Raw genomic sequence first — 15,223 nt, 5'->3', positions numbered from 1 at the left:
ACTGTTTCAATTAAACAAAATCCAAAAAAATTTTGCAAAAAAAATCTTTAAAGTCTTTAAAAATTTTCAAAGCATTTTTCAAAATGTTTTTGCATCCCCCAAGAAAGTCTTTGGGACCTCTTTTTTTTTCAGAAAATCAGTGCAAAACCCAGGTTACACAATTCGCACATCATGCAAATAAGATGATTCATCTGTTTTTTTAAAGTAGTAAAATTCACCATCACACAAACTATTTTTTGTTTAAAATAATAATAATAATACAAGAAATGTTTTAATAATTTATTTTTTTTGTTAAGTTCTTATTTTTTGTTTTGTTTTGTTTTGTTATTATTGGATGATGGTTGGTTTATGACCATCTTACAATGAAACTCGATGATATCTGTAGTGTTAGGTTGGTGATGGATAGAGTCTGGTTTTGAGTGTTGTAAACAAATGAATCGTAAGGCTGGTCGTTGATTGTGACTTGTGATACCTTATTCGATCCGTAGACGATGATTGTCTCCACGAGATTTGGTGTTACATAATTGTTGTGTGTAACGGTCGATGTGAATTCATATTGTAGTGGTTGTGTTTCTTGGAGGAAGAAGTTGACCTGTGTGTAGTTGCCACTCTCAAATGCATCTACAGTGATACCGTCGTCAAGATACAACTCACCATACGATGTACTGTCACCGACGGCAACAATCAAATGATACGGCAGAGTTCTGGCAATCGCAGTGGTAATTGGTATTCCACCAGCTGGTATCTCGTAGGATGCTGTTGGTTGAGTTGGTATAATATATCCACCTCTTAGATGAACATTGATAACTTCGAATGGTGCCGGTAGAGTAACGTTCTTTCCTCCCGGTTGCAAAACACCAGTGAAATAATTATACCAGATATCGTCGGGGAAATAAGCATTGACTGTAGTTGCTCCTTCTTCCAAAACTGGTGATACAAGCAGACATTCACCAACTAGGAATTGTTGATCGATTGCCAAGGTGTTGGCGTCGGTTGGATACTCAAAGAACAATGGACGAACAACAGGGTCACCGAGTACATGTGAAAGATAGAACAAGGTATAGTAGAATGGTAACAATGTGTATTTCGTATGGATAGCTGCGATTGCGATACTTGTGACAGTGTCGTTGAATACATAGGGTTCCTGAGAGTTTGCTGTTTTATCATTGTGATTTCTGGAGAATGGATAGAAGTTACCGAGTTGCATCCAACGACCGCACAACTCTGCGGTGGTGTTTCCAGAGAATCCACAGATGTCTGCACCGACCAGCGGTATTCCAAACATGTTCATATTGAGAATGCCCGGAATTGAGTAGTACATATCGCTGTATTGGCTGTTGTTATCGCCTAGCCAGTGAGCAGCATGGTTACCCGATCCAGGGAATGTAGAACGTGTAACAACAGTCGCACGTTTCTGAAGGATTTCAATGACGGCATCGACTGTTGCCAGCGACTCTGTATAACCATAGAGATTATGTGTGTCGAATACCGATAGATTTCCATATTGGGTAGTTGTGAGATTGATAGTGTGCTTGTCTAATGATATTCCACCTGGCAAATAGGGTGGATTGTTTGGATCGAAACCAGACATCTTACCATTATCACCATTACAATTTCCATTACAGAAATTAGATACTTCATTCATATCGATCCAAACTCCATCGTATGCCACTGTTTCTTGGAAAGTTTGAAGCCAATTCTTCCAGAAAATATTGGTTTTTGGATTAAAGAAATCTGGGAAAATAGTTGATCCTGGCCAAACTACTCCAACAAATGGTGTTCCATCACTTGCTTTAATAAATCCTTCAATCTGTTTATATTATAGTTTAATATAATTAGTTTTTAAAGTATTTGAATCGATAAGCAATTTACTTACATTTGTTAATTGTGAATATGGTTCATAGGTATCATTTGTATGAATTCCAGGATCGACAATCATGATATAATGTTGATTGTTTGAATGTAACCAATCGACATATGCTGTCATTTCAGATTCAGGATAATTAACTGGATCCAATGTAAAATCTTCATATCTATCCATATAATCGATATCATTCCACATTGTTTCCAACTATTAAATATAATTGTGTAAAGTTTGTTAATTTTAATTTTCAAATTAATTAATATTTAAAAAAACTAATACATACTGGAATACCATATTTAGCATAATTTAATACAACTTCTTTCGATTCGTTAACGGATTTGTATCCCCAACGACATTGATGCCATCCCAATGACCAATAGGATGGCATGTAGGGTGTACCGATGACCTGTGTGTATTGTTGAATGACCTCAACTGGTGATGGTCCCATAAAGAAGAAAAAGTCTAGAATACCACCAGTGACTTTGTATGTCAATGTCTTTGGTGCAATAACTACATCCATAGCATTGGAATTCAGGAGGAAAACACCAAATGCATTTCCACTCTCTTGATTCAACTCCATATAGAATGGATGTGAACCGTAGAGATTCAAATTCACAGGAGTACCTTGATCCTTTGCAAACAAAGTATAAGTGAAATTATTTTGTAATCTCAGCGGTGCAACTCTTTCACCTAAACCATATAAATTTGGATTTTCAGTTTGGAATCTAGTTGTCAATTCTAAATAGTGATCTTCATACTAGAATATTTTCAGAAAAAAAAAATTAGAAAGACAAATCCATTATTATTTTTGGAAATAAATAAACATTGCAATCTACTTACAATTAAACCATTGGTTGAACAATCGGATGGTGGAGCAGTGTTGAAAAGTACTTCACCATTAGAGACACGAGTAATAGAAAATCCAAAACTCTTGAGAGCAAACTTTATGTTGTAGTCGATGAGCGATGGTTTTCTTGTGGGATGATGCATTTGATTGACGAATGGAACTTCCCAGCGTTGTGTGGCTGGATCGATAATCTTGACTCTGAGAATCTGTTGTGTTTGGAAATATACATAGAGTTGTAGTTGTTTGACATCGTCGCCATATGGACCTGGAGTGACAAGGCTGAGCGCAGCAGTATATCCATAGCTGGTTGGTGTCAGATTCGACAGTGAATAGGTTGGACAGTTGTCACTCGGAGTTTCACTACCGTCTTGATATATTATATTACCATTGTTATGGCCATTGTGATTATGAATATTATTGGCACGTGATGTTGTCTTCGCCAAAACAAAAACATCATCATTAATGGACAATAATAAAACTATTGTTGATAACAAAAACAACAACACTTTAATATTGTTATTCATAGTTATTACTCTTATTATTATTATTATTTCTATATATATAAAATTTATAATTCTTCAAGTTCAAAATATTTTAAAGTTAAAGATTTGATTTGATTTGATTTTGACTTTGATTGATTTGGTTCTGATTTGTTAAGAACGAATAACCTTAAATAGTTATTTTTTATATCATATGTGTTATTATTATTATTTTTGTGTTATAAAATTATATATTATTATATGATAGTGGGTGGTTATATTAAATTGTGTTGTGTTGTTGTGTTGTGATATTCTAACTTGATGATGATGCAAATATCAATGTTTGAACTAAATAGTCTGAATCTGCAGTTGTGATTGATTGTTAATCAACACACAATTTATTTAGTTGTTGATGTCTAGTAGACAATAGATAGATAAACGACTACAACGATAGATTTGCATATATATATGCAATTTGTCTTAATCTGAATCCGCAAATGAAAAGTTACAAAATAATGAGGGATATGATATAAATAAAAATTTTTAAATCTATTTTTTTTTTTTGTAAACATGAAAAGTTTTCATCAGAATCCACAAATTACCCATTATTAGATATTTTTTTCAAATGATTTTGAAATTAATTTGGGAAAAATCGAAAGAGTTTGATTGTGTGAGTGCATCGAAAAATCAAAATACAAAGGATCAATATTTGTGTTTTTATTTAATTAACTTTTAGTGTGTTTATTATTAAAGTTATTTAATTAAATATGAATATATATTGATAAGTTAGGATTGTTTTATTTTATTTTTTTATACAAATTTATTAATTATTCAATTATCTATGTGCTGTTGTTGTTGTTATTGTTATTGTTTTCAGTTCACTCAATCTTTGGTTGTGATTTAAAATATTTGATTGCAGATATACATTTACCTAGTGTCAAGTTGTAGATTGGATGAGTCGGTTGCAACACTAATCCACCTTCCAACTGAGTTACATCTTCACTTGTAAACTTTGGCATCTCTTGAACAGTGTCATTAATCGATGAAACTGCCAAATGAATATCATTATGTTGTGAAATCGATAAACCTGAAAGTGTATAACATGTATGATAATAATCTCTACCCCTATATTTATAAATATCATAATAACGAAACAAGTTAACATAACAATGTTTTGTGTTGCTTTTGTTTTTGTTAATCTTTCTTTACTTACTTTTCAGGATGATCACTAAATCCACCTCTTTTATCTTGACAGCATACAAGACAATAGTTTTGAAGTTCGAGTTGGTTGAATAGCTGTTTACCGATCTGTTGGTTACCGATGTTTTGTTGCGCGACACTGCCAAGGTGTGATTGGACAATGGGGAATGCTGCACCCTGCCAAAAAGTATAGCAGGTATCAACTAGTTTGTTGGATCTACCTTGTAGTCCACCATCGTATTCCGGCTGACGATTGACTAGCCAGCGCAGCAGTGACTCGACGTCAATGAGGTCGAACCGCTTGAGTAGCGAGAGTGCCGCCACCGCACAGTAGGTGTAACCACCGTGTGCCTCATTCTTTGGTGTTCCACCGAATCCACCTTCATACGTCTGACACGCAGCGAGATACTCTGCGACGCCCGACATCAACCGCGGTGTTGCGATATCGAGTAGCGAAGCGATGACCACCGCACAGTAGGTCGAGCGAGAATCATCTTCACCGTCGGCTTGTGTACGGAAAGAACCGTGATCGGTCTTCATCGCCAGTAAGAATCTATACATTGATTCACGATCTATCACTTTATATGCTTGTTCAGAGTTTAGAGCCAACAATGCATTCACAGCGGCAAACGTTGAAACTACATGTGACTCTTGATCGATGCCACCTGCGAAACCACCACCTCTTGACTTGTTTTGAAGTTTCTCGAGGAATGTGATCGTACGTGGAGTCAGTTCATTCAATCTACTATCTAAATCACCAAGTAAATCCAGAGCATGAATCACCCAAAAACAAATCCAAGCTCTACTAGAATCCAAAGATTGATGTGATGTATGTATATAATCTACTGCGCCATTTAAGAATGTTTTTAATGCTTGTTCATTTACTTCAGCTCTAAAAAAAACAAAAAGATAATTTTAATATTATATATTAACAAATAAAGCTTTAAATTTATTATTAATAATATTATATATATATATTATACTTTTTATTTGATTTATTAAAATCAGATCTCTTTTTAAATATTTGTTGACTGATTAATTCTTGAGCAACAATAGTTTTTGTTACAGGTTCTTTTTCAATGGTTGGTTTTGATTGTTTATAATCTTCATCTGTATCTATTTCTATTTCTGATATATTTGACATGTCTTTTTATTTATTTATAACTACAAGTTATTAATAATTAAAAATTCAAACTTTGAAATTGAATTATTGATTTGTGTTTGTTCAGGTTTTGATTTAAAAATAATTATATTCATTTCCCATAATTTATTAAAATTTCATAATATTTGACAAAAAACGAACGATTGTTTTATTTATTTAATTTATTTATTATAGTGCAAAGAGAAGGAGGAGAGATGGAAGAAGATAATAAAAGAGTTAGAAATTTTATAGATGAATATTTTATAGATCAAAAAAATGAAGAAATTATAAATAGCAGTAATAGCAATGAGAATGATAATAGTGGAAATAAGAATGAATCAAATAGATTCTATTCAAATACATCAATATTTAATAAAGATTCTGATAGAGTTTCTGAATTATTGTTGGCGAGTGCACTGGATGTTGTTGGCTATAGCGATTGTATAGTAACACCTTTTGGAGATCGTCTGTTGACGTATTGCGATTTCACTGCTTCTGGAAGATCGTTACATTCAATAGAAGAGTACCTGATGCACGAGGTACTTCCTCTCTATGCAAATACACATACACTCTCGGATGCAACCGGTCTTCAGACAACTCTATTCCGTAGAGAGGCACGTGATATCGTTAAGCGTGGATGTCGTGGTAGCAACGTCGAAGATGTCTTACTCTTTGTTGGCTCCGGTACGACAGCAGCGATTAACGCACTCATTCATATATTAGACATTCCACATCTCTCATCGACAACAACCCATAGACCACTTGTAATTCTCGGTCCATACGAACATCATTCCAATATATTACCATGGCGAGAAGCTGGTTGTGAGGTGGTAACTTGTCCAGAGTCAACAAGTGGCGGTGGATTGGACATACAATTCCTTGAAACATTGTTAGCGAGAAACAGTAGAGCAAACAGGTTGATAATTGGATCGTTTTCAGCTGCCTCCAATGTCTCTGGAATTATGGAAGATACGGTCGGTGTGACTGAGGTTTTGAAGCGGTACAACGCGCTAAGCTTCTGGGACTACGCTGCAGCAGCACCTTATGTACCAATCGATATGAATCCTCATAACGATGCACGCTACAAGAAGGATGCTCTGTTCTTTTCACCGCATAAGTTCTTGGGTGGCGTTGCAACACCCGGTGTTCTATGCATCAAGAAGACACTGCTGAGGAATGCCATTCCTCATCGACCTGGAGGTGGATCCGTACTCTACGTCACGTCAAACTCAACGACTTACCTCTCAAACTTTGAAGAGAAAGAAGAAGCCGGTACACCCGATATCGTTGGAAGTATACGAGCCGGTTTGGTATTCCAACATCGTGAATCGATAGGTGTCGATAACATCTATCAATTGGAGATCGAACATAGTAGACAACTTAGAGAAAGACTTGTAAAGATAAATAATTTAGTATTACTTGGTAACTTGGAGATGAAACAACAACAACAACAACAACAACAACTTCCTATATTCAGTTTCTTGGTTAGATATGCACCGGATCCATCATTGTTTTTACATCATAACTATGTATCGGCATTGTTGAATGATTTGTTTGGTATTCAGACAAGAGCTAGTTGTGCATGTGCAGGACCGTACCTTGAGAATCTACTGGGTTTGAATCAGAGAGACAACGCATCGTTCTTAGAGTCAATCTTTGAGAAACAAGAGATTGTCAGACCTGGTATGGTACGATTGAACATCAGTTACATTCATACCGATCAAGATGTAGAGTTTATAGTTAGTGCACTCGAGTTTATTTGTCAACATGGTTGGAAGTTCATGCCACTCTACACCATAGTAGTATCAAGTGGTGAATTCAAACATCGTTCCAAACTAAATAAGATGCCTGAACGTCGTTGGTTAAGTAGTATAAACTATAATAATAATAATAATAAGAGTAATAGTAGTAATAATAGTAAGAAGATGATGAACTATCAAAGTAAAAGAAAAACAATAGATTTAAGTGGTTTGAATGAAGATGACGGTTGTCAAGTAATGGATAGATTAATAGAGGTTAGAATGAGTTATTTGCGGGATGCACACAAGTTGTTGAATCAAATGTTGGAGAATCAACCAAAGATTCTACCAGATCAGTCGTCTATGTTGACAGAAGATGCTAGAGATCTGAGGTGGTTTGCATTACCAACTGATGTTTCAATCGTTTTGCAATCGATGAACAGTCAAATAGATATTAATTTAGATACAACAACAACAACAACCGATAATCAAACAATCATATCAAACTTATTGTCAAGAGAGATCATAATTAAACCACACAAAAGATATGTAGCTGGTACAAATAGTTTACAACTATATCAATTAAAAGAGATATTAGATTCAATATATAAAGATAATGATGATAATAATAATAATAATAATAATAATAATAATAATAATAGTAGCAGTAGTAATATCGATCAAATTATAAAAGATCATTTTACATATCCAATTAAATCAATTAATCATCAAATTATATCTAATCAACAAAATAATAGTAATAATAGTAATAATAATAATAATAATAATGTTATTAAAGATGAAGATAATGCTTCATTGAATATGGTTTGTCCTCTTAAACCAAAGATAATCGATAATAGTTTAGTAGAGAGTAAAATATGTGTAAATTGTTATCACGACCATACTTCACCAAATAAGAAATTAAATAACTCTACAACTACTACAACTACAAATACAACTACTACAACAGCAACAACAAATATATCTTCAAAAGAATGTAGATCATGTGAATGTGTATCATTTGTACCAAGAATGGAAGGTAATAAGAAAGAACAATCGAATCTACAGAAAAAAGTACATTCCAATGTTAGTCAAACCATTTTGAAATACAACATGATCAACGACAACGATAAGATCTTGGTTGGTGTATCCGGTGGCAAAGATAGTCTTACTCTTATTCATTCACTGATAGACATTAGACGTCGTTCAAAAGCCAAGTTTACGATTGCAGCATGTACGGTCGATCCCCAGTCCGACGACTACGATCCCTCACCTCTTAAACGCTACTTTGCATCGCTAGACATTCCTTACTTCTATGTCTCACAGGCAGTTATGGATGCTGCCAAGGTCTGTATGAAAGAAGGCAGTAGTCGTGCAAGTATCTGTGCATTCTGCAGTAGAATGAGACGTGGTATTCTCTACAACGTCTGTCGACAGAACAATTTTACAACGCTGGCACTCGGTCAGCATCTCGATGACCTGTCAGAGAGTTTCGTGATGTCGGCATTCTACAACGGTAAACTCAGTAGCATGAAAGTCAACTACATGAACGAACAAGGCGATATTAGGATCATTCGACCACTCTGTAACCTAAGAGAGTCACAAACCAGACAATATGCAAGACTAATGGCATTACCTGTTATAAGTGAAAGTAAGTTGTTTTTTTTTTTTTAAACAAACTCAATCAACAAATTACTCTTACTAACAATAACCAATTATTATTAGATTGTCCAGCTTGCTTTTCAGCACCAAAAGAAAGACAAAGAATCAAATTGTTACTTGCTAGCCAGGAGAATGTCAACCCCATGATACATCACAGTATCTTTGCAACCATACAATCATTGATTTCCGTTGACAAGACCGATAGAATTTCAGGAAGAAGTGTAAACAACTACAAAGAAGGTTTAGACGTACAATCTTTTACAAATGAACAAGATAAACAAATAAAAGAATCAGATCATTGATTAGTGGACACGTCATGACTGACAAATGTTTGTTTTATTAAATGATAATATTGCCAATGAAAAAAAACCAAAAGACAATCTTCAAGCTATTTGCTTTCCAAATTTTTATGCTTCTCTACTATAATAATAATTTTCATTTTTAATTAAGGTTTGAAAATGAATGAAATGTTTCTAAAAAAACTTACAATTCTCCTTTAGATAATAAAGATGTTATGGGAAAATTGTTGTTATTTTGATGTCCATGATGATGATGGGGAGGATCATTATTTGATTCTGCACTGGTTGAAATTAGCAAACCAAGAAATATTACCCATAGAAATAAGAGGAATATTAAAAAGTTCATTTCTTAATATTATTTTTTTTTATTAAAGGTGAGTACAGTAAAAACAAAGAAATAGTGAACTTGTAAAATTTAGTATAAACACATTTTTAAATAAAAAAATAGTACTCATCACAATTAGTTAAACCCTTCATAAGTTCAACTATTGAAAAAGTCAAAAGTGAAGAATTGAAAAACAAAAACCAATAATATTTAAAAAGTGATAATCAGTAAGAATATTTATATTAAAAGGACTGAGTATTTTTTATTATGATTCTACTTTTTTTTGAACAAAATAAATAAGATTTTTAATCTCCTCTTGGTCGTAGGGGTTAAAAGTGTGGATGGCCAATCGATTGGTATTTGACTGATCCGCAGATGTAAACAAACTTGATATGAATGCTCCTGCTTCTCTAGGGTCATTAACTCTATTATACTCGGGGAAATATTGTTTAATTGGTTTTGATTTTAATTTATCCTCAAAAACCTCTTTTCCACTGAGTAACACCACCACTTGTGTTGATTTGAATTGTCTTTGATTAATTATTTTTCTAAAGAATTCTATATTCTCTCTAAGTCTATTATTTTTTACTATTATATATTTATTACTATTAATACTCTCTTCAGTAGTATTATTATTATAAATTTCTTTTATATGATTATTATTATTTGGTTTATAATTATTATTTAAAATTGGGATATCTTTTTGTGAGTAAGGATCTTCACATTGATGATCATATTCATTTAAACCAAAAAAGAATAACAATACACCAACATTTGATTCTTTTTTTATATTTTTAAGTAGAATAGATGATAGGGAATCTATAGGTTTAGATTCCTTACTTCCAAACTTCTCAATGATATTAATGAATTTATAATTCAAATTATCCAATTCAACTCTAGATACATCTGAATTGGATCTGTTCAAAGTAGAAACTTGAACCTCTGAGGTTGTTGCCATAGATAAAGCATCTGGATGGACAGAATTTGCTAATTGTAAGAATCTCGACTGTTGGTTAAAAAGAAATTATTAATAAATATAAAATATTTTTGAGAAATTAAATATTTATTTAATACCTTTCCATTAAATCCATATCCTAAAATTAATATCTTTATTTTTTCATTTTTTCCTCTCTTTGAAATTATAGAACCCATTCCTTTAACTCTTACTCTTTTGAAAAATAAAAAGAATATTTTACAAGTAAATTTAGATTTATAGGTATTTTGAAGTTAATATTTACTTAAATCAAGTTGTTGCTTTTTGATTAATCAATCGATTCAATAAATACTTTTTGGTTAAAAAAATATATATATGTGATAGTTACACTTTTTTATTCAATTCATTTTAAAATTGTTATACTACAATCTATTTTTAAAATACATCTCTCCCTCTCTCAAAAAGAACAAACTCACTTCACTTGACTTCACACTTTACAATATATTTATTACCACAATTGAACAATAAAATATCAGTTCTCTCAATGATAATAAACTATTGGCTCACCAAATATTGTATTTAACTTTTATGTGTAAAAGATGTAAATATAAGGAAAGGTGAAAATTCCCACCATCGTGATCATTTCCAAAAACATCTTTTAGTCGATCAACACAATGCCAATTATAATACCATTTTCTCAATCTCATCTATATCATTTAAATATATAACAGTTCTTATAGTTTGCCCCATATTATTTTATCTCTATACTCGACAATTATGTGTATGATTAAAAAATATAGATCACTAATAAGTGTTAAAAAAATAAACATTGATGTTGTTTATCATTTTTGTTTTATTTTCCCCCACCCAAAAAATAATAATTATTTTATATGTTAACACCATCTTTTTTTTGTCCTTAGATTATTAAAGTAAAAAATATATTTTTTTAACACTTTTATTTATCCTTTTTTGAAGTTAGTAGTGGTAAAATGAACATTAATATCGTTTGTATTTTCAATGGAATAGGATTGATCCTACTCAACTTTCAAAATCAACAGAAGTGTTTATGCAAATTACTCATTTTATGAGTTCAAATCAATAATAATATTTTAATTGAACAAAAATAATATTAAGATAAATATTTAAAAAAATATTAATCATTTTATATATCTAAAGTTTCGTTTTTTTTTTTTTATATCTTTTAGATTTGTTTGTTTTTATACAAAAAAAAACTAAAAAAAAAAATGAATAAATTATTATTGGATAAAAAAGGAAATTCTCATTTCTTTTAAACAAACAATATGAAATTGAATAAAGTAATTATTTAAACTTTTTATTTTTTTTGTCAATATGGAATTAACAAATAATATTGAAAATGATAAAGATAGCAGTAATAATAATAATAATACTTTAAATATCGAAGCAAAATACGATATAGAAAACAATGATAATACTAATAAAAAAAAACATACCAGACATAGATCTACAACCCAACAAAGCTCAACCAGTAATAAAACAGATAATACTATTGAAGCCTTAGAGCTACCAAATGATAAACTCGAAAAAGATGACCACTCTTCTATTAGCAATGAAAATACTATTGAGACAGAATCAATTGCAAACTATTCTAAACTTATTAAATTAAAATATTGGTGGTGGGATAAGGGTATCTCTTCTCTTATCTTTATTTTCCATATACTTTTAAATATTGGTTTAGTTATTAAAATTATTTTTCGTAAGTAGAAAAGAGTTCAAATCAATTATTCTGACTAACATCCCTTCTAATATTGAAATAATATAATTCTATATAGATTTCAGAAAGAGTGAATTCTATCCTTTTTTTGGTATAAGTTTACTTACAGCTAGAGCTGGAGCTGCTATTATTAATATTAACTCAGCACTTATACTCTTACCGGTTTTAAGGAATTTCCTATCATGGTTACGAGGAACTTGGATATCAACATATGTTCCAATAGATAGAAATCTATCCTATCATAAACTTTGTGCAATAGGAATTGTAATTGGTTCAACTGTTCATTGGTAAGATTTGATTTGCTTAAAACAAAATTGGTTGATTTTAAAAAAAAAAAAAAACTAAACAATCTCTATTTTAGTATATCACATTATTTAAATTTTAGAACTATTCACAATAGTAATATTGAGACACTTGAACAGTATGGACTCTCAGCAGAATATGTATCGAAATACTATCTTTACTATAAAAGTGTACCTGGAATAACTGGTCATGTTTTAATCGTTGTACTTTTACTCATTTGTTCGTCGTCTGTGGAGAGAATAAGAAGACCAATGTTTGAAATATTCTACGTGACTCACCACTTATTTATTGCCTATTTTATTCTGTTGTGCTTCCATGGTTATCAACAAATACTAAAGGTTGCGCCAAATTCATATATGTGGGTAGGAGCTCCTGTATTGTTCTATGTAGTGGAAAGAGCAATACGACTCATTAGAGGAAACAGAGAAGTAATGCTTCACCTAGCTAAACAACACCCATCAAAGGTATTAGAGCTTCGAATGAAGAAAGGAAACTTTATTTACAAACCTGGACAATTTATATTTTTAAACTGTCCTAGTATTGCAAACTATGAATGGCATCCTTTTACAATAACATCAGCTCCAGATGAAAACTATATTTCTGTTCACATAAATGTATTGTATTTTCAATTATTATTATATTGTTTATTTTAAAAATTATAATATATTAACATAAATTTGAAATAGATTGTTGGAAATTGGACAGGTAAACTATATAAATTGATGAATTCAAATGAGAAATTGGGAGTTGTTCAGAATGAAGTGTTGACTGGCCCAGATGGAGGACCAATTTTGAAAATAGATGGTCCTTTTGGTGCTGCAAGTGAAGATGTATTTAACTATAAGGTATTGGTTTTGGTTGGTGCTGGAATTGGTGCCACTCCTTACTCTTCGATTCTCAAGCATATCAAATATCAATTGAAACGGTTGATGAGCGAACAATCGGAACAAGGTAAAGAATGGAACTTGCCCATTGAGAAAGTATATTTCTTTTGGATTTCAAGAGATAAGAATTCATTTGAATGGTTTACCTATATACTTCATGATGTCGAATCAGAGTTGAATGATCTGGTGGAAATACATACCTACCTCACTGGTGCAATAGAGATATCCGATTGGAATGCTATTGTCGATACGATTGGAACGATGGATACAGAACAACATTCCGACTTTATTACTGGTTTGAAGTCACAAACCTTGTTTGGTCGGCCTAATTGGGATGTCGTATTCCAAGAGTTGACAAAGATACACAAAAAGAATACGATTGGTGTATTCTATTGTGGTCCGCGACCATTGGCAAAAGAGATTAAAAACCGATGCTCCCAATACAACGGAATGGAAGGTTGTCACATTATATTCCACAAAGAGAATTTCTAAACAAAATAAATAAATACTTTTAAACAAAACAATTTGGATTTGCGTTAAGAACTCAACAAAATATTTATTTGAGATTTAAAATTTAGATAAATTAAAAAAAAGGTAGAATTACATAAGTATTTTCAAAGCGAGTGACGTGGAGTGATAATATACCCAGCAAGCACAACTATTTTACTTTTGTTTCTGTTCTTTGTTTTCATTTCTCTTTGTTAATCTCTGGTAGTATTTGTCTGAAGTACCACACAATTTATCAAGATAGGTAAAAGTTGATGAATAATTTCCAACCTTTTAAAATAATAATAATCGAAAAGAAAGATATATTAATATTTGAAAGTACTTTGTTTAAAAATGATTAAAAGAATTAAACTTACAAAGGTTTCATGATGGAAATCATGGAAATGAGAACCACCCCAGAAAGGAATGAAATTGGTTGGGTTCCATGGGAAATCGTAACCGCTGTGACACTCGACGGTTTGGTAGAGACGGATAGCCAACCAGGACCAGAGGGTGAAGAGATCACGAGTCAGGAGGAATGGACCGAGACAGGTACCAACTCCGAGAAGCAATGTCTCAATTGGATGGGCGTATTCGGCTGTGATACCGAATGGTGCAGAGTGGTCGTGATGAATCTTATGGATGTGTTTATACCAAAAACCTTGGTGGAGCAAACGATGAATCCAATAGAAGTAAAAGTCTTCGAGGAGGAATGACACTGCCAACACGAAAATTAAATTTGGCAATGATGGTAGAGGTACTCTTGAACGGAATCCAAGCATTTGGATCGCTGGATGAAATACAATTATCATTGGTAGTTGGACGAAAACATGAGTAAAGAAGATCTTTGCTAAACAATTTAATTGGGTCTTGAAATCGTTTCTCTTGGTCTACATATAATAATAATAATAATAATAATAATAATAATAATAATAATAATAATAATAATAATAATAAATATAATTAATATTGAAATACTGTCTAGACAACTTAAATTGTAATTTTAAAATACTTACTGGTTGAAGTTTATACTTTTGGAAAGCTGGGATGAAATCACATAAAAAGAATGGGATGTAGGCGGCGAAATAGAAAATTTGATGAACGAAAAAGGTTCCGTACTTAAGGAGAAAATCTTCACCCCAATAATCAACGAATTGGAACCAATATGCTTCAAATCCGGTTGTGATAGATTCCATGATTCTTGTCGAGATATTTAAATAATAATCAAACAATTAACAGGGAAAAGTGTATTTTATGAAATATATAAAAAAATAATAAATAGATTAATAGTTCCTATAATTGTTAAT

The 15,223-nt window shown here is 31.9% G+C and overlaps 6 protein-coding genes across 6 annotated transcripts; 2 read left to right on the top strand and 4 right to left on the bottom strand.

The window, feature by feature from the left end:
* Positions 1–346: 346 nt before the first annotated feature.
* On the bottom strand, positions 347–5,534 carry gaa (alpha-glucosidase; the record flags this gene model as incomplete). Its single annotated transcript, XM_020578914.1, has 7 exons — positions 347–1,810; positions 1,877–2,071; positions 2,148–2,621; positions 2,705–3,189; positions 4,122–4,315; positions 4,404–5,282; positions 5,374–5,534. 7 exons carry the CDS (start codon positions 5,532–5,534, stop codon positions 347–349), a joined length of 3,852 nt encoding a protein of 1,283 aa, XP_020430753.1.
* A 212-nt stretch (positions 5,535–5,746) lies between these two features.
* Positions 5,747–9,234, top strand: PPL_08083 (Aminotransferase; the record flags this gene model as incomplete). Its single annotated transcript, XM_020578913.1, has 2 exons — positions 5,747–8,921; positions 8,996–9,234. The coding sequence occupies 2 exons, from the start codon at positions 5,747–5,749 to the stop codon at positions 9,232–9,234; spliced, it is 3,414 nt and encodes a 1,137-aa protein (XP_020430752.1).
* A 105-nt stretch (positions 9,235–9,339) lies between these two features.
* On the bottom strand, positions 9,340–9,577 carry PPL_08082 (uncharacterized protein; the record flags this gene model as incomplete). The annotated part of the gene is made up of 2 exons (XM_020578912.1): positions 9,340–9,352; positions 9,420–9,577. 2 exons carry the CDS (start codon positions 9,575–9,577, stop codon positions 9,340–9,342), a joined length of 171 nt encoding a protein of 56 aa, XP_020430751.1.
* A 244-nt stretch (positions 9,578–9,821) lies between these two features.
* PPL_08081 (uncharacterized protein) lies at positions 9,822–10,708 on the bottom strand (the record flags this gene model as incomplete). The annotated part of the gene is made up of 2 exons (XM_020578911.1): positions 9,822–10,562; positions 10,631–10,708. 2 exons carry the CDS (start codon positions 10,706–10,708, stop codon positions 9,822–9,824), a joined length of 819 nt encoding a protein of 272 aa, XP_020430750.1.
* Positions 10,709–11,840: 1,132 nt separating this feature from the next.
* On the top strand, positions 11,841–13,922 carry noxB (ferric reductase family protein; the record flags this gene model as incomplete). The annotated part of the gene is made up of 4 exons (XM_020578910.1): positions 11,841–12,225; positions 12,302–12,507; positions 12,654–13,160; positions 13,233–13,922. 4 exons carry the CDS (start codon positions 11,841–11,843, stop codon positions 13,920–13,922), a joined length of 1,788 nt encoding a protein of 595 aa, XP_020430749.1.
* Positions 13,923–14,093: 171 nt separating this feature from the next.
* Positions 14,094–15,112, bottom strand: PPL_08079 (sterol desaturase family protein; the record flags this gene model as incomplete). Its single annotated transcript, XM_020578909.1, has 3 exons — positions 14,094–14,207; positions 14,294–14,806; positions 14,933–15,112. 3 exons carry the CDS (start codon positions 15,110–15,112, stop codon positions 14,094–14,096), a joined length of 807 nt encoding a protein of 268 aa, XP_020430748.1.
* Positions 15,113–15,223: the final 111 nt, after the last annotated feature.

This window comes from Heterostelium album (genome assembly GCF_000004825.1).
Source record: "Heterostelium album PN500 unplaced genomic scaffold PPL_scaffold8, whole genome shotgun sequence".
NCBI classification, from domain to species: domain Eukaryota; phylum Evosea; class Eumycetozoa; order Acytosteliales; family Acytosteliaceae; genus Heterostelium; species Heterostelium album.
This window is presented reverse-complemented; position numbering and strand designations above follow the sequence as displayed.